General features: G+C 40.8%; 1 protein-coding gene across 1 annotated transcript in view; it reads left to right on the top strand.

Annotated features, from left to right (window-relative positions):
• The window catches only part of SEMA3C (semaphorin 3C), a 148283-nt gene that overhangs the window by 57966 nt on the left and 65388 nt on the right, over positions 1-24929 (top strand). The window contains exons 3-6 of the mRNA XM_087934377.1: positions 3798-3958; positions 12237-12299; positions 18490-18609; positions 24439-24529. Coding sequence (XP_087790503.1) covers positions 3798-3958; positions 12237-12299; positions 18490-18609; positions 24439-24529 — 435 coding nt within the window. The remainder of the gene's footprint in view (positions 1-3797; positions 3959-12236; positions 12300-18489; positions 18610-24438; positions 24530-24929) is intronic.

Raw genomic sequence — 24929 nt, 5'->3', positions numbered from 1 at the left:
TATATACCATTTGTAGTTGACCTAGCACTATACACACATCCTGAATAATATCACTGGCAGGCCCAAAGTCTTTGTTCACATGGGTACATTAGGTGCTTGATTCTTTCTACTTTTTAAATAATATTCACTCCTGCCAATGCACAAAATATACATCCTGTTAACTGGCCAACAAGGATCTATTGTCAACCGATCAATAAGCCATATCTCATTCAGAAACAAACTGAAGTTTTGAAATAGTTCTCAGTGCTATTTTAAACTGTCGATACCCAGATATGAACAATGGCAAACACTTTTAAGATAATGGGTTTATTAATGGGCTGAGTTTGTGCAGTGCAAAATGTGTTTGAACAAGGAACCAGTTTCCACCAGCAATGTTTGACCCTTTAAAACAAAACAAAAAAAGTTGTAGAACCGCTTCCATAAACACAGTCATGTCAGAGACTCCAACTCAATGAAATTTTTGATTGACATAGTGGAGCCATCAATAACATCAAGGATCTTCAAACTTGGCCAGTTTAAGACTTGTGGACTTCAACTCCCAGAATTTCTGAGCTAACATGGCTCAGGAGGAGGAATTCTGGGAGTTGAATTCCACAAGTCATAAAGCTGTCAAGTTTGAAGACCCCTGAATAACATTATCTGGCATAACTGAAGGGGCCACATAGAACAAGGTCTCTAGCTGAATGCTTGCACGTGTAAAATTAATAAAAATTAATAAAATTAATTTTGCTTGTACAAGCAGCAACATGAAAATCTTTCCAAGAGGACTGAACCGATATTAACAAATAGACTTGATTAACCTAATATGGCAATATTCATTTATATTTTGGCATGGATGGATGCAGAATTGCTCTCTACAGCAAATCTTTGACTTACAACAGTTCATTTATGACCTTTTGAAGTTATGATGGCCTTGAAAAAAACTGACTTGTGGCATTTTTCACACCCATGATTGTTGCAGCATCCCCATGATTTACATTCAGATTCTTGACAACTGATTCATAGAATCAGTTGGATAATTCCTTTTTGTGACCTTCTGACAAGCAAAGGTTCATTAAACAACTGGGTTACTAACTTAACAACTGCTTAACTTAACACTTAACAAATGTGGCAAGGAAAGTGGAAAAAACCTACTTAACAAATTCCTCACTTAGCAACATAATTTTTGAGTTCAGTTGTGGTCATAAGCTGAGGAATGACTACCTGTGTTCAGATTAAATCTGAACAGAAAGGCACACAATATTTCTCTTAAATGGAAACTCAACAATTGACCAAACCCCAGAAATTCATCTTTTTAAGCACCTCTGAGAAGAAAAGGTGTTGGGTTTGTGCTTTGTTTAGTGTACAAGAAGTAAAATAGAAAAGATTGTTGAAAATACTGCATTGTGAATCTTTCAGCAAAATTACAGGGTATGATGCAAGTAGCAGAATATTTTGGTATAGAATGCAACATGTGTCTCATACGGAAAAGATTGCCATGAAAGGCTCATAGTAGGATATACTCATCAATAAGCATAATTTATAACTATGCACCGCACTGTAGCATCACCATTAAACTATGAGTAGCTTAACCACCACCTCCTCCTCCTCCTCCTCCTCCTCCTCCTCCTCCTCCTCCTCCTCCTCCTCCTCCTCCTCCTCCTCCTCCTCCTCCCAAAAGGCAACTCCTTTGGAATAAGGATTAGTAGCCATTTACTGATATATTAAAATCTTGTTTTTATTGCTATTCTAAATTATGACTTGTAGAATACTTAGCAGTTTAGCATTCTGGGGGTTTCTTTGACAAATATATTTCACTGCTCTCTTTGAGTAGGATTCTGAATTACATTGAAGAAGACCAATGTTCTAGAAATAGGTTCCTTAAAGGGGGGAAAATCTATGTGCCCATTATTTATTATTTCTAGCAAATGTATGCCTGGTTGGAATTGAAACTCAGATACTTTGGCTTTGTAGTTATTTAAAATTCTTGTAAAAGAAGAGACTGCTGATCTTTTCAGAGTGGTGTTTGGATAAGAATAGTAGCAAGTCAAAGTACAGGACTGATGTGTTTTCACACCAGTTAATGAAGACTCAAATATCCTGATTTAGTTGGTTTGCAAGCGTGGGGAAAGACTTAATTATGCAACCCCTTCTTAAGGCTTAACACATTTATCAAGTTTGATTGAAGTCATGGAAGGTTCAGCTCATGTATTTGCAAAATGCTGTTCTGGCAAAAATGAAGTTCAAAACTTTGGATGAATACCCATTCCTAAGAAAAGATTATGGAGAAACAAAATATCAAATTCCAACCCCTATCATTTCTGTCTGTCTGCACTCATAATTTTACATTAGGCATTAAAAGAGTGTAAATATGTGCACTTTGTGTGTTATTGTCAATGTAAATATTTCTGAAGATCATTAATATGTGCCTTCTAAACACTGTGTGTTTTAAAATGGTGTTTAATTAAGAACGCATCAATTTAAGGTAAAAGCTCAGAATGTGGTAGAATAGAATAACAGAATTGGAAGGGACCTTGGAGGTCTTCTAGTCCCACTACCTGCCTAGGCAGGAAACCCTACACCACTTCAGACAAATGGTTATCCAACCTCTTCTTAAAAACTTCCAGTGTTGGAGCATTTACAACTTCTGGAGGTAAGTTGTTCCACTGATTAATTGTTCTCACTGTCAGGAAATTTTTCCTTAGTTCTAGTTACTTCTCTCCTCAATTAATTTCCATCCATTGCTTCATGTCCAACAATCAGGTACTTTGGAGAATAGCTTGACCCCTTCATCTTTGGGGCAGGCCCTCAAATACTGGAACACTGCTATCATGTCTTCCCTAGTCCTTCTTTTCATTAAACTAGACATACAGAGTTCCAGTGACCGTTCTTTATATGTTTTAGCCTCCAGTTGCCTCGTCATCTTTGTTGCCCTTCTCTGCACTCTTTCTAGAGTCTCAATATCTTTTTTTTTTACTGGATGCAATATTCGAAGTGTACCCTCCAAAGTTTGAGAAAATGCAGTTAAAATTGCAGCATTGCAAATATTAATTCAGAGAAGGTTTTTAGTGACTTGACTGCAAAACAAAATTAATCTTAACTGATCTTCGCTGATTCCATTCAGAGAAATATGAAATGAAATATATTTCTGTGGACTTTTCAACATTGATCCCAGCCTGTCATAGCTTGTACAGATGTCACTGATTAGTTTAACATATCATGGATTTTTTAAAAGAACAGGTACAAATAATAGTTTCCATTAATTTTTAATCACCTGTAGGCCAGACAAGGAATAATGGATGGAAACTGAACAGGAAGAGATTCACCCTGGAAATAAGGAGAAATTTTCTGACAGTGAGAACAATCAACCAATAAAATAGAAGTTGCCTTCATAAGTTGTGGGATCTTCATCACTTGAGTCTTTAAAGAAGACTGCCATTTGTCAGAAATGGTGTAGGGTCTCCCACTTGGGTGGGGGGGTTGGACTAGATGACCTACAAGGTCCCTTCCAACTCTGTTTATCTGTTATCTGTAATACAACAGTCTTATTTGCATGGCTGAATAAGGCTATTTTGGATGCTTCATAACTAAAGTGATTTACTTAAGAGTAAAAGACAAAAAAGCATCATTTTTGTCAGAGAGATTATTTTCATTTTTATTGAAAATTCTGATGGCCTCGTTCAATTGCTTCACTTTTATTGGGATCATGCTTCTTTTCTCCAAGTTGTATTGGACTCTTTAGTTGTTGAAAATAATCTCTAACGAAACTCATCACCCATGGAAGGTAAATGAATTTTGGATCTCTCTTTCTTTTGCAGAACTACAGGAAACCCAGACATCCCAATTTTACTCTCTCTCCCATCAGCCCTTAGACTACAGGATATTAGTGATGGATGAAGATCAAGATCGGATCTACGTTGGCAGCAAAGATCACATTTTGTCGTTGAATATCAATAACATAAGCCAGGATCCACTGAGCGTAAGTTAACGGCGTGGTTGGGAATGGAAGATTTTCCTACTTAAAAGTTTTACATGAAAGAGGGAGGGATATAAACATGTTTTGTTTTCCCATTAATAGACTGCATGGATTTTTCCATCTTACAGGAGCAACATCTTAGCAGCTTAACGTCTTAGCAAGACAATATGTCCACATATGTTTCACTGCCAGGCCACAAGTATTTATACCAGGTCAAAGCTTTTAAGTTTACAAAAGGAGTCAAGAAATTATCTAAGGATTGAGGTAAAATGGAAAACCACTGAGGTGGATCATCTTGGATCAAATGGTAGAAAAGTAGAATGGAAAATGGTTTTCCCCTAGGCTGGTTTGAAATCTTCTTGATTTTGAGTCCTCTACTGGTTGGTCCCTTTCCAAAGGACGCATTAAGGAAGGAAAAGAAAACTTAAATCTTGAGGAAAAGGAGAGAACGTGGCTTTGTCACAAATAGAAGATAGACCTCTGGAGCTTTTTTGCACAGCTGAAGTTGGCCAAGATAGAATCACCTAAATTTTGTTTCCCAACCATAATCTCATCTCCTGTCTGTTGGTTGCTTTTGGGGAGGAATCTGCAATTATTACTATATTATATTATACTACTAACATTATTATATTGCTAAAATATAAATTAGTTGTTAAACAATAGGATTACATGGTGGTATGAGGTCCTCCCTCCCTCCCTCCCTCCCTTCCATTAACTTCCCTTCCCTTTTTCCTTCGTTCCTTCCTTTCTACTTCCTTCCTTCCTCCCTCCCTCTATTCTTTCCTCCCTTCCATGATCTTCCCTTCCCTTTCTCTTCCTTTCTCTCTTCCTTCCTTCTTGCCTTCCTTCCTCCCTCCCTCCCATTATCTTCCCTTCTCTTTCTCCTTCCTTCTTTCCTCCCTCCCTCTCTTTCTCCCTCCCTTCCATAATCTTCCCTTTCCTTTCTCTTCCTTCCTCTCTTCCTTCCTTTTTGCCTTCCTTCCTTCCTCCATTCTCCCCCACTTCCTCCCTTCCTCCCTTCCATTATCTTCCCTTGGCTTTTTTCTTCCTCCCTCTCTCTCTCCCTTCCTTCCCTTTTAAAAGTCCTTGCAACTTGTTGTTTTTTTTTTAATGATGGAAGCATCAATATTTATCATTTGCATATTTCTGTAGCTTATGGGTGAGATAATGTGGTTACAGTGGTTTCATATCTTACTTATAATCGTGAGTTGTTTGTTTGGCATTGTGTGGTTAACCACACAGGCTGGCTTGACCAACATTGACTAGCATAGATATGTCATAATACTTGCCCCGAGCTATCATTTTTGTCTGAATGTAGGTATGAAGTAATAAGACATCCTCGTGCTATGGCATTTCCTGGACATTTTGAACGAAGTATGTGCATGCATTTCCAACTGGGTAGTGTTTGTGCAATGTTTCCCAAAATTTTAGGGGTTCAGCCATATGGCTAAACCAAAAAAATGTCTTCCTCCACAAAGACCGTCTATCTCTTTAGATTTTGATGCTACTAAACTTTTCTTTCCACACACACAACTGGAGGTAGCCCATTTTTCCATCCCTCCAAATGACACATTGTCTGAAATGCAGTTCATGAGATCACAATTGCAGTGTACACCCCAATTCCAGGACAACGGTTGGAAATGGCTTACATGGCCACAGATTATATTTGAAAAAAAAAACCCTTAGAAAAGGGTAAGCATTAGAGATGGACTAATAGACCTGTTGATATTACTATTGTCACAGGGTTGGGATTCAAATTTTCTAACAACCAGTTCTGTGGGCATGGCTTAGTTGGTGGGCATGGCTTGGTGGTCATGTTATTGGCGTGGCATGGCCAACTCAATATCACTCACATCAAGGCACGCATCTCCCCTCCTGGCCTCTCATGACTGTGGGGATGTTGCAACAGTCGTAAGTGTGAAAATTGAATGATCACTCCACACAAGCAAAGTACCAGCAAAGGAGGGGGAAAAAAACTCTGGAGAAGTTCCTGAGACAGAAAGTCTAGTCCTGCCAAGAATGTAATAAGAGTTAACGGAGAGGCAGTTTCTGTAAGCAACACCAGAATGTTTCCTTCCTGCCTTCCTTACAGGATTAGGCCAGTAATTTCTTCTAACAACAGGTTCTCCAACTGTTTAGAATGTTAACAACCGGTTCTAGTGAATAGGTGTGAACTGGTAGAATCCCACCCCTGTATTGGCAGTGACTAAACATGTCTCCTATTGCTTGCTTCTTTCCTAAAGATTTCATCTTTCTAGGTTTTAGACAAAATTTCTACCAGTATTTCACCCACAAAACAGATATTTATGTTTGTTTCAGACTTTCTTATGCCCATCATTAAGAACTCAATATTAATACTAAGAATTTAGAAAGAGTGCAGAGAAGAGCAAGAAAGATAATTATAGTGAGCTAGAGGCTAAAACATATGAAGACTGGTTGCAAGAATTGGGAATGTCTAGTTTAATGAAAAGAAGGACCGGGGCGACATGATAGCAGTATCCCAATATTTGAAGGGCTGCCACAAAGAAGAGGGAATCAAGCTATTGTCTAAAGCGCCAGAAGACAAGACAAGAAACAATGGATAGATACTAATCAAGGAGAAAAGGAACCTAGAACTAAGGTGAAATTTCCTAACAGTGAGAACAATTACCCAGTGGATTATTTTGCCTCCAGAAGTTGTGTGTGCTCCATCACTGCAGGCTTTTAAAAAGAGACTGGACAATCATTTATCTGAAATGGTATAGGGTCTCCTGTTGAGCAGTGGGTTGGGCTAGAAGACCTCTAAGGTCCCTTCCAACTCTGTTATTCTGCTATTGTGTATTGCTCAACCTTTGGACTTCAATAGCATTTCATTTAGCATTTCAGTAAATACTCTAATGTAGCAGCATCTCTGACGTATTTCTTTTGTTGTAGTTGTTTTTAAGAAGACCATATTAAGATAATATTTAAACTCTCATTTAAATCTGTCTGCACTTATTGGTGAACATATGCATTCCTCCTCATTGCTGGGATCTGACAAGCATGAGGCATTAGAGAAGCAAATCTCTGGAAGTTCTTCACAGATGGATGATCTTTTAAAAAGGCTTCCTTCAAGTGTCATTTCAAAACAGAACCTGTTCATGTAAAGCAAGACAGATGGAACATATGGGACATCCGTGCACAGGGCTGACAATGTTTGGAAAGGTTTTGCAAAAAAAATATATTTATTTTTATTGCAATGGGCATTTTCCTGGATGGACAGGTAGGCTATCAGTTTCAAAGAATGAAGAGCTGGATTATTCTTCCAAACTATCAGTTGCAGTTATCAAAAAAGAAAAAAAGAATTTTTGGGGGGAAATAACACCTGGCTCGTTGTTTCTTCCACCAATCTGGCTGCGTATTTTGTGTGGTCAAAGAATCCATTTATCAGATATTGCATTAAAATACACCTTCACTTCCATTTTATTCAGAGAATCCAGCTTCTTAATATTTTTTTTTTTAAATGAGAAACAGGCATTTATGCCTGTCTAGGTTCTGCAATGCCGTTAACACTTTTTGTGGGGTTCTTTCATAACTTGAACGGTTGCTGAGTAGTTTTTTAGAATTTAGAATAACAGAGTTGGAAGGGACCTTGGAGGTCTTCTAGTTCAACCCCCTGCTTGGGCAGGAAACTCTACAGCATTTCAGACAAAGGGTTATCCAATCTCTTCTTAAAAACTTCCAGTGTTGGAGCATCCACAACTTCTGGAGGCAAGTTGTTCCACTGTTTAATTGTTCTCACTGTCAGGAAATCTCTCCTTAGTTCTAGGTTGCTTCTCGTCTTGATTCTATGTATTCTAGTTGTATGTTGAATATTTCTTTTACAACTTCAGAAGTCTCCCAAGACAGATTTTGTTCTTATTTAGTTGCTAGGTTGTGTCTGACTCTTCACAACCTCATGGATCATAGCATGCCGAGACCCCCTTGTCCTCCACTGTCTATCATGGTTTGCCCAAATTTGTGTTCGTTGTGTTGATGACACCATTTAACCATCTCATCCTCTGTGGTCCTCTTCTCCTTTGATGAGGCCTGTTGTGGGAAGACCTCAATGAATCTCAAGGTGTTCTAATTTCCTGGCTAACGTCCATTCACCACACAGGAGGCTTTGACAACTTGTTGCGGTTCAGTGTCCAACTCCTACTAATTCAGAAGTCTCCCAAGACAGACGTTGTGGGTTGTTTAGATGCTTATGTTGTGTCTGACTCTTCATAAACACAGCATGCCAGGCTTCCCCTGTCCTCCAGTCTCTTGGAGTTTTTCCAAATTCACATTGTTGTCTCGATGACACCATCTAACCATTTCCTTCTCTGCTGTCCCATTTTCTTTTGGCCTTCCATCTTTCCCAACATCAGTGTCTTCTCCAAGGAATCCTCTCTTATCATTTGGTGGCCAAGTCTTTGAGCTTCATCTTCAGTATCTTCAAATCAAGGTTGATTCCCTTTAAGCTTGACTGATTTGAACTTCCTGAAGGCCAAGAGATGCCCCAAAGTCTTCTCCAACATAGATTCGGTTAGGTATCCCTTCCTTTAAACATCATTCCAGTAATTATAAGCTGTTTCCAGACTCTCTTGAGGAGAAAAGTCATATTCCAACCACATGCCGTTTCACTTTCTTATTCATTCAGGTCTTTTGCATGAATTCTGCATTGCTCCAGGCAATAACATGGGAGTGATGGGACCCACACACAGCAGTAGTGACCACATTTGCTAATCCCTGTTTAACGTCTCACTGAAAAATATGTTTTCACACTGACAGAGGAAACCTGAGATGCATTTTATGCTGGATCCTCCAAGCAGAACAAATTTTGTTGAAACTTCACAAAAGGAACCAGAAGGAGAACAATGTCTGTCTAACTTTTCTAGACTAGTAAATGAAAGTACGATTGATGGCAGCTTATCCCCACCAACAGACTGCTATAAGTTGGGATCGCTCCAACAACCATATAGTACTAAGCGGTGTTCTTTGTTCATAGCAACTGGAGTTTAATTTCTCCTTTTTGTCTGGCTTTTAAACCTATTTTACTTTCCCTTATTAGCCTGCATGAATCTCATGGAGATTTTGCTCTCTTTTTTTGGAATCATGATTTGTTTTGACTTTAGCAATAGCAAAAGCAGACTTACAGTACATACTACTTCATAGCACTTTACACCACTTCAATTCAATAAGAATAAAGCTGGAAGGGACCTTGGAGGTCTTCTAGTCCAACCCCTTGCTTAAACAGGAGACTTTCTACCATTTCAGACAGATGGTTGTCCAGTCTCTTCTTAAAAACCTCCAGTGGTGGGAAGGAAGGAAGGAAGGAAGGAAGGAAGGGAGGAAGGAAGGAAGGAAGGAAGGAAGGAAGGAAGGAAGAGTAATAGGGACCTTGGAGGCCTTCTAGTCCAACCCTCTGCTCAGGCAGGAAACTCTATATCATTTCAGACAGATGGCTGTCCATTCTCTTCTTAAAAGCCTCCAGTGATGGGGCACCTACAACTTTTGAAGGCAAGCTGCTCCACTGGTTAATGGTTCTCATTGTTAAAAGTTTCTCCTTAATTCCCAGATTGCTTCTCTCCTTGATGAGTTTCCATCCATTGTTTCTTGTCCTGCCCTCTGGTGCCTTGGAGAATAAGTTGATCCCTCCTCCTCTTTGTGGCAGCCCCTCAAATAATACTGCTCTCATGTCACCCCAATCCTTCTTTTCTCTAGGTTTACAGAGTCAGCCTTTTGCCCCCAACAGTCTGGGTCCTCATTTTACCAACCTCAGAAGAATGGAAGGCTGAGTCGACCTTCAGCTGGTCAGGATCGAACTCCAGACTGTGGTTGGAGTTAGCCCGCAATACTGCATTTTAACATCTACATCACACAGCTCTAGTTTTCATAGCTGATATTTCTCATCAAAGCTAGAATTCCAGATTCTTTCAATAAGATGTCTCAAGAGAAAACTGATATTGACACTAAATATTAAGGAGGATGAAATTTTCCCACTTTAAAAACAAAAAAGATTTCTTTCACCCTGGTATAGGACTTTTAAGTTAAACTTGGCAAAATGCAGCTGACATCCACTGTAAAATGAGGAGGCAAACTTTGCACATTTGTGACCCATTCATATTAGGAATCTTTGAACTGAATCACAAGCTGCGTTTGAAAGTGTCTACTTGCAATGGTCTTTTGAGTCAGACTTGATGTAAGGACTCTTTGGTTGATATATGAAAAGTACATCGAAGTATTCAATCCAGGAAAAGGAAGGGAAGGCAATCCAGGGAAGGACCAGGCCCTTTTAGTGGCTATTTAGAATGGAAAGTGATTCCTTCTGAGCATGTTTCACATAAGGTACTCTTTAAGGAGATTGTTTGAGATGAAAAGGATGGGATTACAAGAATTCCAGCAACTGAATTATTTATATTAGAATGAATGGAATGGAATGGAGTGGAGTGGAATGGAATGGAATGGAGTGGAGTGGAGTGGAATGGAATGGAATGGAATGGAATAGAATAGAATCAGAAATGAATGGAATGGAATGGAATAGAAAGAATGGAATGAAATGGAATGGAGACTAGAATAGAGCAGAGCAGAACAGAGCAGAACAGAACAGAAAATATGGAATGGAATGGAACAGAACAGAAGGACAGAACACAGATGAAAATAGTATTAGAATGGTGTGTATCCATGTATTATACAGGATTCATGTAAGATTCCCTAAACTGATGAATGAGAAGAGTTTGAAGTTTTATTTGTTATACTAAAGCCTTCAAAAATAGCTGCTGATAAAGGAGAACATATTTGAAGCTCAGGGTTGACATATGGGGTCCTTGATGCTCTCTGAGCTTGGTTGTTTTCTGGCAAGCATTTCATTACCAGACTAGGTAACATTATCAATGCCCATCAGAAGAAGGCCATTTGGGAAGCTTCCAGAGTAGTGCAGCTACCCCTCAAAATACCCTGCTCCTGAGCCTCCCATCCTTTGAACAACATTCAGGCAAGTCTGGACAGAGAATGAATAAGTTGCAGGTAAATCTGCTTTTTCTTGCTCAACTATCCCCAAAGGAACTCATGAATCACTGGGCATATCAGAGACTACACAAAACCAAAATGCTTGTGCCTTCAGGTCATGGTTGACTCCTACTGTTTGCCTGGATCATCATCATCATCATCATCATCATCGTCATCGTCATCGTCATTGTCATCATCTCTTCTTCTTCTTCTTCTTCTTCTTCTTCTTCTTCTTCTTCTTCTTCTTCTTCTTCTTCTTCTCCTTCTCCTTCTCCTTCTCCTTCTCTTCCTCCTCCTTCCCCCTCCCTCTCCTCCCCCTCCAACTCCCCCTCCTCCTCCTCCTGCTCCTCCTCCTTCTCCTCCTCTTCCTCCTCTTCCTTCCCCTACCCCCACTCCCCTCCTCCGCCTCCCTCTCCTCCCCCTCTTCCTCCTCCTTTTCCTTGTCCTTCTTCTTCTTCCTAGGGCTGAGAGAGGGAAGGGACTGTCCAAGATGCCCCAATTAGTTTTGTATCTAAGATGGGACTAGAACTCACAGTGACTAGTCTGGTACATTAATTGCTCCACCAAACTCTTTCTCCTAAAAGTCCAAAGCCACCCTCAAAGTGCAAATTTGATTCTTTGAGCATGCAACTTACCTGCATTGATACTTCTGCTGCCCTGTTAGTCAAATCAAGTGCCTTAAACCAGATTCTTAAGGAGTTGTGGATGCCCCAGAATGTACCTCTAGAACTTACCTCCAGAAATTTTGGGTGCTTGAACACTGATGGTTTTTAAGAAGAGATTGAAACTAACCAAGGAGAAAAGCAACCTGGAACTGAGGAGAAATTTCCAATTAATCAGTGGAACAACTTGCTCGCAGAAGTTGTGGGTGCTTCAACACTAGAGGTTTTTAAGAAGAGAATGGGCAAACATTTGTCTGGAATGCTATAGGGTTTCCTGCTTGAGCAATGGGTTGGACTAGAAGACCTCCAACATCCCTTCCAACTCTATTATTCTATTATTCCAACGTCCCTTCCAACTCTATTATTCTATTATTCAACAGGTACTTCAGAAGAGAGTTAGGATTGGAAGAAGAAGAAGAAAAGCTGCATTCAGTCTCTTAAATAGGTTTTTCATAAGAAAAACTGAAGATAGAATTTCTCCAGCAAGCTAGTTGTACAAAAATATTCACTCTACAGGTTTAGGCACAATGCAAAGGCAGTAGGTTGAGTTCAGACTAATCCCCTCCTCTCTTACTATGTATTCAAGATTATGCAATCCATTTAAAATATTTTGTTTTCCTTCCATGCAGATTTTCTGGCCAGCATCAACAGCCAAGGTGGATGAGTGCAAAATGGCTGGCAAAGATCCCACGGTAAGTTTTTTATTGTTCCTTTTAATTATACATTTGGCAGCCTGGACCATCAATACAGCCAAGAGCAGGAGGGAAATGGCATTTTTCTTCCCTTTAATACTCTTTGGGCTGGATGATCCTGTGAAATTTGATAGATGCAAGAGTCTAGATCAGAGGTCCAGAACCTTTCAGTACCGGTCCGCAGACTGTTGGGAAGCAGGCTGCACAAGTGGCAGGCAAGTGAGCAAAACTTCATCTGGACATACACGCAATCTAGGTTGCACATACCAAACCACCCCCCACACCCACACACATTCTGCCCCCAGTCCATAGAAGACCATTTTTCTGCATCCAGGTTTGGTTGCCATGCTGCAAAAAAGATGCTGAGACAGAGAGCAGAGAAAGCAACAAAGATGATTAGGGGACTGGAGGCTAATACACATACATACATACATACATACATACATACATACATACATACGCTTGTACCTTCAGGTCATGGTTGACTCCTACTGTTTGCCTGGACAAGCCAGACAAAATGTTCAGAAATGGTTTGCTGTTGTTGTTTCTTCTTCTTCTTCTTCTTCTTCTTCTTCTTCTTCTTCTTCTTCTTCTTCTTCTTCTTCTTCTTCTTCTTCTTCTTCTTCTTCTTCTTCTTCTTCTTCTTCTTCTTCTTCTTCTTCTTCTTCTTCTTCTTCTTCTTCTTCTTCTTCTTCTTCTTCTTCTTCTTCTCCTTCTCCTTCTCTTTCTTCTCCTTCTCCTTCTCCTTCTCCTTCCTCCCTTCTCCTTCTTCCTTCCTTCCTCCTCCTCCTCCTCCTCCTCCTCCTCCTCCTCCTCCTCCTCCTCCTCCTTTGCAGGAATTGGGTATACTTACTTTAATGAAAAGAAGGGCTAGGCATTACAGGATAGCTGTGTTCCAGTATCTAAGGGGCTGCCACAAAGAAGAAGGGGGTCAAGCTATTCTCCAAAGCACCTGAAGGCAGGACAAGAAGCAACGGATGGAAACTAATCAAGGAGAGCAGCAACCTGGAACTAAGGAGGAATTTCCTGACAGTGAGGACAATTAATCAGTGTAACAACTTGCCTCCAGAAGTTGTAAATGGTTTTTGAGAAGAAATTGGACAACCATTTGTCTGAAATTGTACAGGGTTTCCTGCCTGAGCAGGGGATTGGACTAGATGACTCCAAGGTCCCTTCCAACTCTGCTATTCTATACTGTTCCATGAATAAAAATGAAGAAAAATTAGCTTTCATTTGCTTTACCTAACCCAGGCTTAAACATCGAATTAACTGATAAGAACAGAACCTCCTTGCCTCTTCTGAAGTTGATCCCTGGAGCCAGAAAGGTTGGAGATACCTAGTCTAGATCTCACCACCAGGCTCTGGAAAATGTAGCACGTTGCTTATCTTCAGAACCAAGCTTTTTTTAAAAAAATACAACCATGTAAAGCAAACATAATTTTGTCTTGCTTTTCTTCTAACTAATATGGAAACCATCGGCATGACTTGCTTTCAATGTCTCTTAAAGAATATAAGGCAGACTGATCTAATACTCATATAATTCCTTGGATAGGATCCCAAATAGTATATAGGATCCTTTTTCGCATGGTGAACGAAAAAGAAGAAATTTATATATTCTTAAAGCTCTTACTGCCTGATCATAAAACACTCCTTTTGGCAGATGCCTGAAGAAGCTTAAAACTTTCTTAGAGCAGGTAAATGTGGCCCGTATGTTATTAGAATTAAAGCATGGATTAGGGAGAAGGATTGTCTGTTAAACCAATTACTGGGGAGAAAAATAAAATCTCAAAGAAATTCTGGATCAAACAAGGCAGCATCTTTGCTGAGTTAAGAGATTAATGTGGTGTATCGCACAACTCTTAAAAAGGCTGCTGTAACAAATTAAAAGAATTATAATTCCACTTCATTGGTTGGAGTCATGCACTAGTCTGGCTGAACATTTAGTGCTGAAAACTCAGAACTCACTTTGGATATATATATATATATAAAGCTGTGCTAAACATTCACTGTCTCTTTTATTATGACTTCAGTTCTTAAGACATTTAAAGTGGGCATCAAAGTGTGTTATAAAAATTTCAAAGGTTTTAATCGTGTTGGGAGTCTTGGACTAGTTGAAGTTGGCTGTGTTTTGCTTGACCATCATTTATTCATAGATTATAATTTTGTCAGTTTTTACAGCTTATAAAGCCAGAAATCCATGATTCACAAACTAGAGTCCAGGTTTCCAAGAACACGCTAAACTAAACTAAAAACATTATGATACCATAGTTTGACTAAAGGGTGTCAGAATATTGTTCAGCATGATTTTCCTATGAATCATAGTTTTAGGTAGAGAATTTCTTTGATGAGAAACTTCATTTTAAAAAAATACACTGCTTTTACCAAACTATCAATACCCAGATAGATATGTAGGCTTTATGGATCTAAATGGTAATGCATAAATACACGCACAGTGGCCATTATATGAAATATTTTTCTTCTAATATTAGAAAATGGTGTGCTTGTTTTAATTGATTATACAACTGCATTATCAAATTTTGCAGTATTGTGTGGTCCCCCTGAAAGGATGTTTTAAAAATCTCACATACAGAAATAAAACCAATGATTTTGCTGGTCATAACATGGAGCAATAATCAATGGACCTCTGACTTGGAATAATTACCATTATAACATCTACAGCAAGCAAAAAAATAGCATCTTAACTAAGTTCTAAATTAAAACTTTTTCATTGGAAATAAGCGGAAAGCCCATCCCTTGTAACCGTGATGGCAAACCTATGGCACCTATGGAACCAATGGAACCTATGGTAGTGCCATCTTTGCCGGCATGCGAGCTGCAGGTAAACTTATCTCACTGTGCATGTGTGCACCTCACAGCTGATTTTCAGTGGGTTTGAGGCCTTTTTCAGCCTCCCAAAGGTTTAAGGAAGGCTTCTGCAGGCCTTGCAGGCCAAAAACTAGCCCCATTTCATCACTTCATGTTTTTCCTGAAAATACTAGAAGTGACGAAACAGGGCTAGTTTTTGGCCTGCAAAAGCCTGCAGAAGCTTTCCTCAAGACTCTGGGAGGCCGAAAAAGGCCTCAAACTGGCTGAAAATCAGCTGTGAGGTGCAATGCAGGTAAAGGGGCGACGGGGTGGGTGGGTGGGGATTGCAGACACATGCATAGGGGGTGTGGAGGGGCGTGCATTGCCTTCTGGGTGCTGGCGCATGAACGTGCAAGCGTGCACACAATTTTTGGCACAGGAGCCCAAAAAGGTTAGCCACCACTGCCTTATAATGTTTTCATAAGAAGTAGCTAATGTTATGGCTGGTTCAAAGAACCGCCAAATCCCACCCCTGGCTCCTTTTAACTGATCGAGTCTCTGAAAATCTTTCTCAAAGGACATGGGAGAGATGTGTTATTGTACATATGTCCCGGGTCAGACCATACATTTATTCTGACATTTTTATTAATATGGGTATTATTAAGTTATGAAATGGGTCCAACTCTGACCCTTGATTGAGCTGCAGTTCTAGGTAGCCCTAGTCAGGACTGAAGGATGCTGGATGTTGTAGTTTAGAAACATCTGAAAGAGGATAGATGTTTTGACCTAGGCCTCACAAAACCACGAAGCAGACTCCTCGTCTCCACAAAACCCCTTTTATTTAGGCTAATGTGAATTCCTATCATTCATATCCAGCAAAGTCCTGGCAAACAGTCTTTCAAGAGTGATTTACAACCACAGACCTTATCAGGCTTGGAGAGCTGCCAGGCCAATAGCTTCCAAGAGCAATGCTGTACCAGAAAATACTTGGCAAGGAGTCAGGAACAAATCTTCACCCTAATTAAATAAACTAATTGTCTCCTGCAAACACCGCTCCCCTTTTACTCCTCTTTATTCCCTATGGGAGGGGCCATTCACCATCCACCTGAGCCTTTACTCCCAAGTCCACCCTTGTTCCTAAATTGTTTCCTTCTCCTGGCAGCTCTGTGCATGCACACACTGGGAACAGGCTCCAGCTGTTCTTCTTCCCCACTTATCTCCGACTCCAAAGGCTGCTGATAACTGTCGGATGGCCCTGGCCCCATCTCTGCCTCTGATGCAGAGCCCTCGTCAGAGTCTTCCCCCGACTCCAGGATTGGCCCATGTTCCACCCCTACCTCCTCACTGTCTGGGTCTGTCACCAACTCCACTGGCCGCTGGCAGGCCACAACAATAGTAACACCACCTACTTTGTAAAAAATCTCAAGATTTGGTCAGTTAGACACCCCATTAAAACCTCCATTTAAAGCTGAATGTTAAATTGTGGGTTTATTCTAATCCTAACAAGAATTCCACCCAAGGGTAAGGCAAAGTCAGTGTACATTGTCCCCTCAAAATGGGAAGGGATAAGTCCTAGAATCTTTTTTTAAAAATATCCCTCTTCCCTTTCTTGAATCTTTCTATTGACTTGAGAGTTGACCAAATGCCTTTTCTTTATGTCTAGACAGTTTGTCCAGCCATCCTGAAAATTTGCTGGTAACATTAATCGTGCCAGACAAGAAACATTTAACCACCCATGTGGAAGTTGTAAACATGGGGTTTGTTCCTTTTCCGTTCCTGCCGTTCTTTCATTCCTTGGTTCATTGTACACTCTTGAGTAAGGCCTGCTGGTGCATTTTGCACACAGATGTTTCTACTCCAGATGTGGGCTTACAGAGGACACAGCTTGGCCTTTGTTCACAGCACCTGCTAATGATCTTGAAGTTTATGTACATGAGAACCATCATTTATCACTGCACAACATGCCTCAGCCTCCTCTTTCTCCAATCTTATCTTTATTTGAGAAGCAGAAGGGAAGGGAAATTGGAGTGGTAAATGACTATGGAGGTTATCCATCCTCCAGGTCATGGTTGACCCAAAGGTGCTTTTTCAAGAGGCGACTGGGCTTTCTGTTTCTTTTTCTTTTTGAAGATGTTTTGCTTCTCATCCAAGAAACATCAACTTGTGTGAATAAATGGTGGGGAATGGAAGGATTTATACTCCTTGCAGACAGCTGGTCATTTGCATCCTTTTAGAGAGTCATTGAGGCCACCTGGAGGTTCATCTGTGCCCTCATGCCTTCACCTGAATAGATGCAGGGAGCATGGACTCATCCCCAACAGCCTGCACCTGCATCCAATTGTGAAGGAACACAGGGCAGAAGACATCCTGCAGAAAGAGACAACACAGTCCTTTCAACAGTTCCAAGAAGGCTCCACACCCATTTGGTGGCCCTGAGGAGACAGAGAAACCTCCTAATGGCCTCAACGACTTTCTAAAAGGATACAAATGACCAGCTGTCTGCAAGGAATATAAATTCTTCCGTTCCCCACCATCCAGTCAGAGCTGAAGAAGCTTCTTTGATGGGAAGCAAAATGTCTTCAAAGAAAAATAAAGAAAGTCCAATTGCTTCTTGAGAAGGCACCTTAGGAACAATTTTAGTGGTAGTTTTAGACCCTTGGGTAGGTTCATCAACACATGCTAAATTAACTGGCTGAATTATTTTTGTTGCTTCTCTTCGTTACGTTGGGCAAAGGTGCCACCGATCTAGATCAGAGAGATTGGATTGCTGGGGTTGTTTTTTTTCCCCTGTTAGTTCCAAAAAATGTATTAATGTGAGACTCAAAAGGGCTTGAAGTTGGTGAAATGAGAACTAATGATTCTCAGGCCAATTCTCTCTCTTTCTTTGAAGAAAGAGATGGCCCAAAAAACCTGTTTGCTTAAAATGGTGGAATGAAAAACCTGGGTGGAATGGGAAAATTCACCATGGTCAAGTCACCACGGCCATTTTACCACAGCCAACTTGCCACAGGACAGCTTTCTGTGGGACAATAAACCAGTGGAACAGCTTGCCACCAGAAATTATGGGTGCTCCAATACTGGGGGTTTTTAAGAAGAGACTGGAAAATCACTTGTCTAGAATGACATAAGATCTCCTGTTTGAGCAGGCGGTTGGGCTAGAAATCTCCAAGGTCCTTTCCAGCTCTATTCCATTTGATTGATATTGATTGATTGATTGATTGTCTGATTGATTGATTGAAATGGTCTTGGGTCTCCTGCTTGAGCAGGCGTTGGATTAGAAGCCCTCCAAGTCCCTTCCAAGTCCATTATTCTGTATTCTATTCTAATGTGGCTTGTTGTGATGTAACATTTATGTGCAGGTTCATCCATTTTTTACCCTCTGCAGCATGGTTGTGGCAATTTTGTTCGGGTGATACAGATGTTCAACCGTACCCATTTATACGTTTGTGGTAGTGGAGCATTCAGTCCCGTCTGTGCATACCTCAACAGAGGACGAAGATCTGAAGTAAGTAGATTCTTTAAAATGGTTTTATCTCTTGATCAGTTCAAAGTCTGTACAGAGTCTCAGTCATCCAAGTCATGGTTGTCCCAGGGGTGGGATTCAAAAATCCCAGCAACTGGTTTGCTGCCCAGTTGCTGGGTGGGCACAGCCATGGTGGACGTGGCCTACCAGAACCTCTGCAAGGGCCATTTTTCACCTTTCCCAGAGTCCGGAGGCTTTCCTCAGGCCTCTGGGAGGGAGAAAATGGCCTTCCCCGGGCTCTGGAGGCCTCCAGAATCTGGAAACAAGTCCGTTTCACAACTTCTGGTACTTCCGGAAGGGCTGTTTTTCCCCTTCCAGAGGGAGTCGGTCAGTTTAAATACTGGTTCAGCAAACCAGATGCAAATTTAACATCCAGTTCACCCAAACTGGTCCAAACCGGTAGAATCTCACCCCTTTGTTGTCTCAAAGGTGCTTTTTCAGGAGGCAATTGGACTTTCTGGTTTTCCTTTGAAGTCATTTCACTTCTCATCCAAAAAGCTTCCTTAGCTCTGACATTCTCCACTATCCTGTCAGAGCTGAAGAAGCTTCTTGGATGAGAAGCAAAACATCTTCAAAACAAAAAACAAGCAAGTCCAGTTGCCTCCTGAAAAAAGCATTTTTGGGTCTTGATTAGTTGCTAACCTACATTTACATTTTCCAAGTAAATAGGTTTGTTTTCTTAAAATGCAAACATTTCCTAAAGCGGATCATTTTTTCAGGAATTCTTGATTTGCTTAAACCTAAGCGCTATTTTTAATTTTTGGACAACTCCTCTCTCAATCACATTTATTGCAAGATCCTTGCTTGGTTAGCATCATGTGCTTGGTGCTAACTCAAGTACACGAAGCTAGCCAAACAAGGATCACACAATATGTGTGGTTGCATCCAGTGTCATGGAACAGCTGAGATAAGGAATTAGATTTTCCCTCGGGTCAGCCTTGTTGAGTTAACAGTTTTCCCAAAGAGATTTCTTTTACTCTGTGCATTGATCAAGAGAGGATAATGGATGCATCAACATTTCAGAGGAATTCTGGTGAACCTTGCTTGATTTCATGTTATTTTCAAATGTTTTGGTTTCCAGTTTGGTGGGTGGGTGGGGAGAATAGGAATGGCTTCCAGCAAAACTGCTTCAAGGCCTTTTTGTACTGTCTGAGCTTAGTTGTTTTCTTGCAGATGTTTCATTACCCAAACTGTCATGCCCTGAATCCAAGGAGGAAGATGAACAGCTGAGAGGGAACGGGAGTGTGGCTCTGTTGGCTGTAGAGGAAACTGGGGAAGAGCAAAGTCCAGCAGGGCAGAGCAGGGGCAAGATAGAACAAGGGAGAGGGAGTTCAGAGGAAGACCCAGGCCCACACCTCTTCATCCTATGGCACGCAGGGAGGAATGGAGAAGGGAGCAACGTGAGTTGCATGGCTTACGAGGGAGGAAAGGGCCCTGATTCCCTTCATTAGCAACACCTGGGAAGAGAGTTTAAGAGAGATACATACTGAGTGCGGTGTCTGCTGGGAGCAAATGTGATTTTATCTTGTGTTGACTTCACTTATCTGTGTTCCTGGTGTCTTCCCAACTGTGTTGAATTATGGCTGTTCCTTCACGTCTGGAATTCCTTCTCCTGCCTTATCGAAAATTACCTCATTTTGCCTTGCTTGCACTTATAGTTATAGATTTTGTTGACCATGTTTTGGACTTGATTCTCTGTAGCCAAAGGGTGTTCCTGGGAGAGTTTTTCTCTAGCTCAGAAGGTATCCTGGACATTGGGGGCAAAGTTGGAGCTAATAAAGTGACTCCTACTGGTTATCAGACTGTGTTGCCTTTGTTCCACGACCCTTTGGGTCATCACACAAAGTAGGTCACATCATCAGTTACAAGTGGGTTGTCACAACTTCAATACATATATAGGGAGTTCTTGACTTATGGCCGGTCATTTAGTGACTCTCAAAGTTACAACAGCCCTGAAAAAAGGGACCTATTTTGGGACTCAACTGCGGTCGTAACTCGAAGACTATTGTGCAGCCTTTTAGTCTCCTTTTCATCTAGCCCTACTTTTGCAGAATTGGCCAAATTTGGCAGAACGTTTCTTCCTTTCCCTTGAACTGGGAGAGAAAACGTTTGTGGGATTTTTCAGACTGTCTCCTTCCACATCTTGGGAACAAATGGCTAGGAATGTGAAGAGAGCCATTTAAAAAAAGGGGCGGGGAGGGTTAAATATGTTTTTCCTGCACACAAATTCCTTGTGTGTCCAATCACTTTTGGCCAATAAAGAATTCTATTCTAGTCTATTCAAAATCTCACAAAGAGCAGGACAAAATGTTTAATTTCTCCAGTGGGTTGACATAAACATGGCATGCATTAATTTATAATAACGTGCTACATTTCAGGATAAAGCAAAAGACCCCAAGCGAGTGATATGTCAGCTGGACTGTCTCTTTAACCACATGCCTACCATCAATCAATCAAATAAACTACTGCCTCAAACATCTGGAGTCTGCAAGGCACTTGACGGCCAAGCTGTAGCTTTTCATGGCTCTTATTGTGGAAGCCAACAATAGCCAAGCTGTTTCAACCTTAAGGATTTAAAGGGTCCCTCCTATTGCACGGCTGGCATCTATGCATTGTAATTGGTCCAAGTGGATTTATTTTTAGCATCCCAGAGGCAAGATTAATGGGAAATGGTACCACCTTATCAATGAAGGAGGCCTGGCCTCCATTTGATTTTCTAATGCTATTTGTATTCTTGGTCTTCAAAGGACGGTTTTGTTGGGAAAAGGATGAGGGTGAGGAAGGGAAGGGAGAGAAAAGAAAGAAAAAACATTGAGGAAAGGAAAATAAAATAAAATAAATAAAATAAAATATAAAATAATTAAAATAAAATAAATAAAATATAAAATAAATGAAAAATAAATAAAATGGAAAGGAAAGTAAAATAAAAAGGAAAGGAAAGAAAGGATAGGAAAGAAAGATAAAAGGAAAAATGAATAAGATAAAAGAAAAGAAAAATAAATTAAAAGGAGAGGAAAGTAGAAGAGAGGGGAGGGAGGAGGAAGGAAGGAAGGAAGGAAGGAAGGAAGGAAGGAAGGAAGGAAGGAAGGAAGGAAGAAAGTTTTTTTCTAGTTTTTTCTGATGAGATTCTAAGCTGACTTTGCATGATAGCTGACATCAAACTGTTGAAAATTTAGCTAAACCTTGATACTCCTAAGTTCTTGGTGCTCTCTGAGTTTGCTGGTTTTCTTGGAGATGTTTCATGACCCAACTAGATCAGGGGTCGCCAAACTTTTGGACCTCAGGGACCACCAAACTCATAATTTTAAATCCCAGGAACCACTAACCGGTTCTGGGGGCATGGCCTAATTTGTGGGTGTGGCTTGGTGGTCATGTGACTGGCTGAGCATGGCTTGTATGTAAATATTATAAATATTGATATAAATATTGATATATATTTTTTAAAGAGCAACTTTTACCCAAAATCAGGCAAAGCAGGAAGGCAGATTGAGTTGCTCACAGAATCACAGATTCATTCAGAGATCTATTTATCTTCCATTGGTTTGCTCAGTCTCTCAAATTTGCTTGCCGTGAGTCTGAACTGAATAATAGAACCTTCAGTCTTAAAGGAGGTTTGGCTGTGCTTAGAAGCAGAGCCGAAGATCTAAAGACTAGCTAGAAAGCAAGAAATCCAACCATTTCCTACTTCCTAGCTAATCTAAATCTCCCGGCACAGCAGAACAGATGATGGTCCGAAAAAGGAAAAACAGAAATTTAGCAGGCAAGTTTACTGGGTAATGAGTGAGTGGGCAGGGAGGGTTCCTGCAGACCATGTGGGCGGCACAGCCTTGTGTTTCTGCACAGCCTGATTTAATTGCTTGGGGGGGGGGGGGTGCTCTGGGAGTGACATTTCTCTGCGGCCCACCAAAATTTTCTCGTAGCCCACCGGTTGGTGACTGCTGAACTAGATAATATTATGCTAGTGCTGTCAATGTTTCCTGGTTGGGTCATGAAACATCTGCAAGAAAACAAGCAAGATCAGAGAGCACCAAGTACCCCACAGTCATCGTCCTCCTCCTCCTCTTCCTCCCTTCTAGCACTGATAATGTTCCCTAGTTGGGTCATGAAACATCTGCAAGAAAACCACCAAGCACCAAGGAGCCCTCAGTTCAACCCTGAGCTACAAACATTCCCTTCTATTGGTACTTTCCCAATCTATATCACATTATGGAACAGCGGTGGCATTTCTATTACGAAATGCCCCCTTGATGGACAGTTTGAGCAGGTGCTAATGCTTCCATTGCTAATTCGTCATATTGCAACTTTTATTCACAGGGGACATAACAGCCCATTCATATGTGGTGTGCTTTAATGGCCTCCTTTATGAGTGTGGGTGATCCTTATTAATGTTGGCAGCTAAAATGCTCATGTCACAACCACTTTGCACCAATTTTGAAAAGCATGGATCATTTTGTGTGTTTTGATATGTTTTGGAGATAGGATGAAGACGGAATTATAACTTAAAATAGGCATATGTCACCATTTTTAGATCTGAGATGGAGGGATGGCTAGTAGGTTAAAAGGCTAGCAATAGCAATAGCACTTAGACTTATATACCACTTCACAGTGCTTTACAGTCCTTTCTAAGTTGTTTACAAAGTCGGTCTGTTGCCCCTAACAATCCAGGTTTACATTTTACCCACCTTGGAAGAATGGAAGGCTGAATCAACCTTGAGCCGGTCAGGATCGAACTCCTGGCAGTGGGCAGAGTCAGCCTGCCATACTGCATTCTAACCACTGCACCACCAGGAAGGAGAGAAGGAATAGCAACAGCAGTTAGATTTATATACTGCTCCATTATGATTCACAGTCCTCTCTAAATCATTTACAGAGTCAGCATAATGCCCTCAACAATCTGGGTCCTCATTTTACCCACCTCGAAAGGATGGAAGGCTGACTCAACCTTGAGCTGGTCAGGATCAAACTTCTGACAGTCAGCAGTGAGTTATCCTCAAAACTACATCCTAACCACTGCGGAGGAAGGAAGGAAGGAAGGAAGGAAGGAAGGAAGGAAGGAAGGAAGGAAGGAAGGAAGGAAGGAAGGAAGGAAGGAAGGAAGGAAGGAAGGAAGGAAAGATAAGGGGAGGGAGGAAGGAAGGAAAAGGCAAAGGTAGGGAAGATAAGGGAAGGGAGGAGGAAGGAAGGAAGGAAGGAAGGAAGGAAGGAAGGAAGGAAGGAAGGAAGGAAGGAAGGAAGGAAGGAAGGAAGGAAGGAAGGAAGATAGCAATAGCAATCGCACTTAGACTTATATACCACTTTTCAGTGCTTTACAGCCCTCTCTAAATGGTTTACAGAGTTGGCATATTGCCCAACAATTTGGGGCCACATTTTACCAAAAAAGAAAGAAAGAAAGAAAGAAAGAAAGAAAGAAAGAAAGAAAGAAAGAAAGAAAGAAAGAAAGAAAGAATAGCAATATCAATAGCACTTAGACTTATATACCACTTTACAGTGCTGTACAACCCTCTCTAAGCAGTTTACAGAGTCAGCCTCTTATGCCCAACAATCTGGGTCCTCATTTTACTGACCTTAGACACAGATGGCTGAGTCAACCTTGAGCTGGTCAGGATTAAACTCCTGGCTGTGGCCAGTGAGTTAGCCTGCAATACTGCTTTCTCACCACTGCGTCACCATGGCTCTTTCTGTTCCAGATGCAACATAAAAAATTAACAGTTGCTAATCTTAACGCTGGCTACCTTTTCACAGAACTGGATCCTGATCAGGCATATTAAACTTCACATTCACAGTCTTGCTTGTTCTCTCTCTCTCTTACAGGAGCAAGTTTTCAAGATCGACTCCAAAGGGGAATCAGGAAAGGGACGCTGCTCTTTCAACCCCAGTGCAAACACGGTCTCTCTTATGATCAGTAAGTCCAAACAAGCCAGGATTGGGGAGGCTTCAATCAGGAGGTGCTGAGAATGAAAGGATGGGGTGATATAAACAGATTGAGCCATGGGGCAAAGAGAAGTCACCAAGGAGGGGGGAAAGTTGTCTGCAGATGATGGTTTGCAGAGTGAATGTTTCTCCAGATCAAGAGAGTGAAGTAGCATGTCATTCCAGGTAACTAATTTCCATGATTTTAATGGCTGCAAATGTTGGCCAAGTTGGCAGAGATGGCTACATTGATTGCTTTGCTTAAAGAAGAATAGAATAGAATAGAATAGAATAGAATAGTATAGAATAGAATAGAATAGAATAGAATAGAATAGAATAGAATAGAATAGAATAGAATAGAATAGAATAGAATAGAACAGGAATTCTTTATT

Source organism: Pseudonaja textilis, chromosome 5 (assembly GCF_049901715.1).
Source record: "Pseudonaja textilis isolate UNSWEBS1 chromosome 5, rPseTex1.2, whole genome shotgun sequence".
Lineage (NCBI taxonomy): Eukaryota > Metazoa > Chordata > Lepidosauria > Squamata > Elapidae > Pseudonaja > Pseudonaja textilis.
The sequence above is the reverse complement of the archived record's forward strand: the minus strand, read 5'-3'. Positions and strand labels throughout refer to the sequence as shown.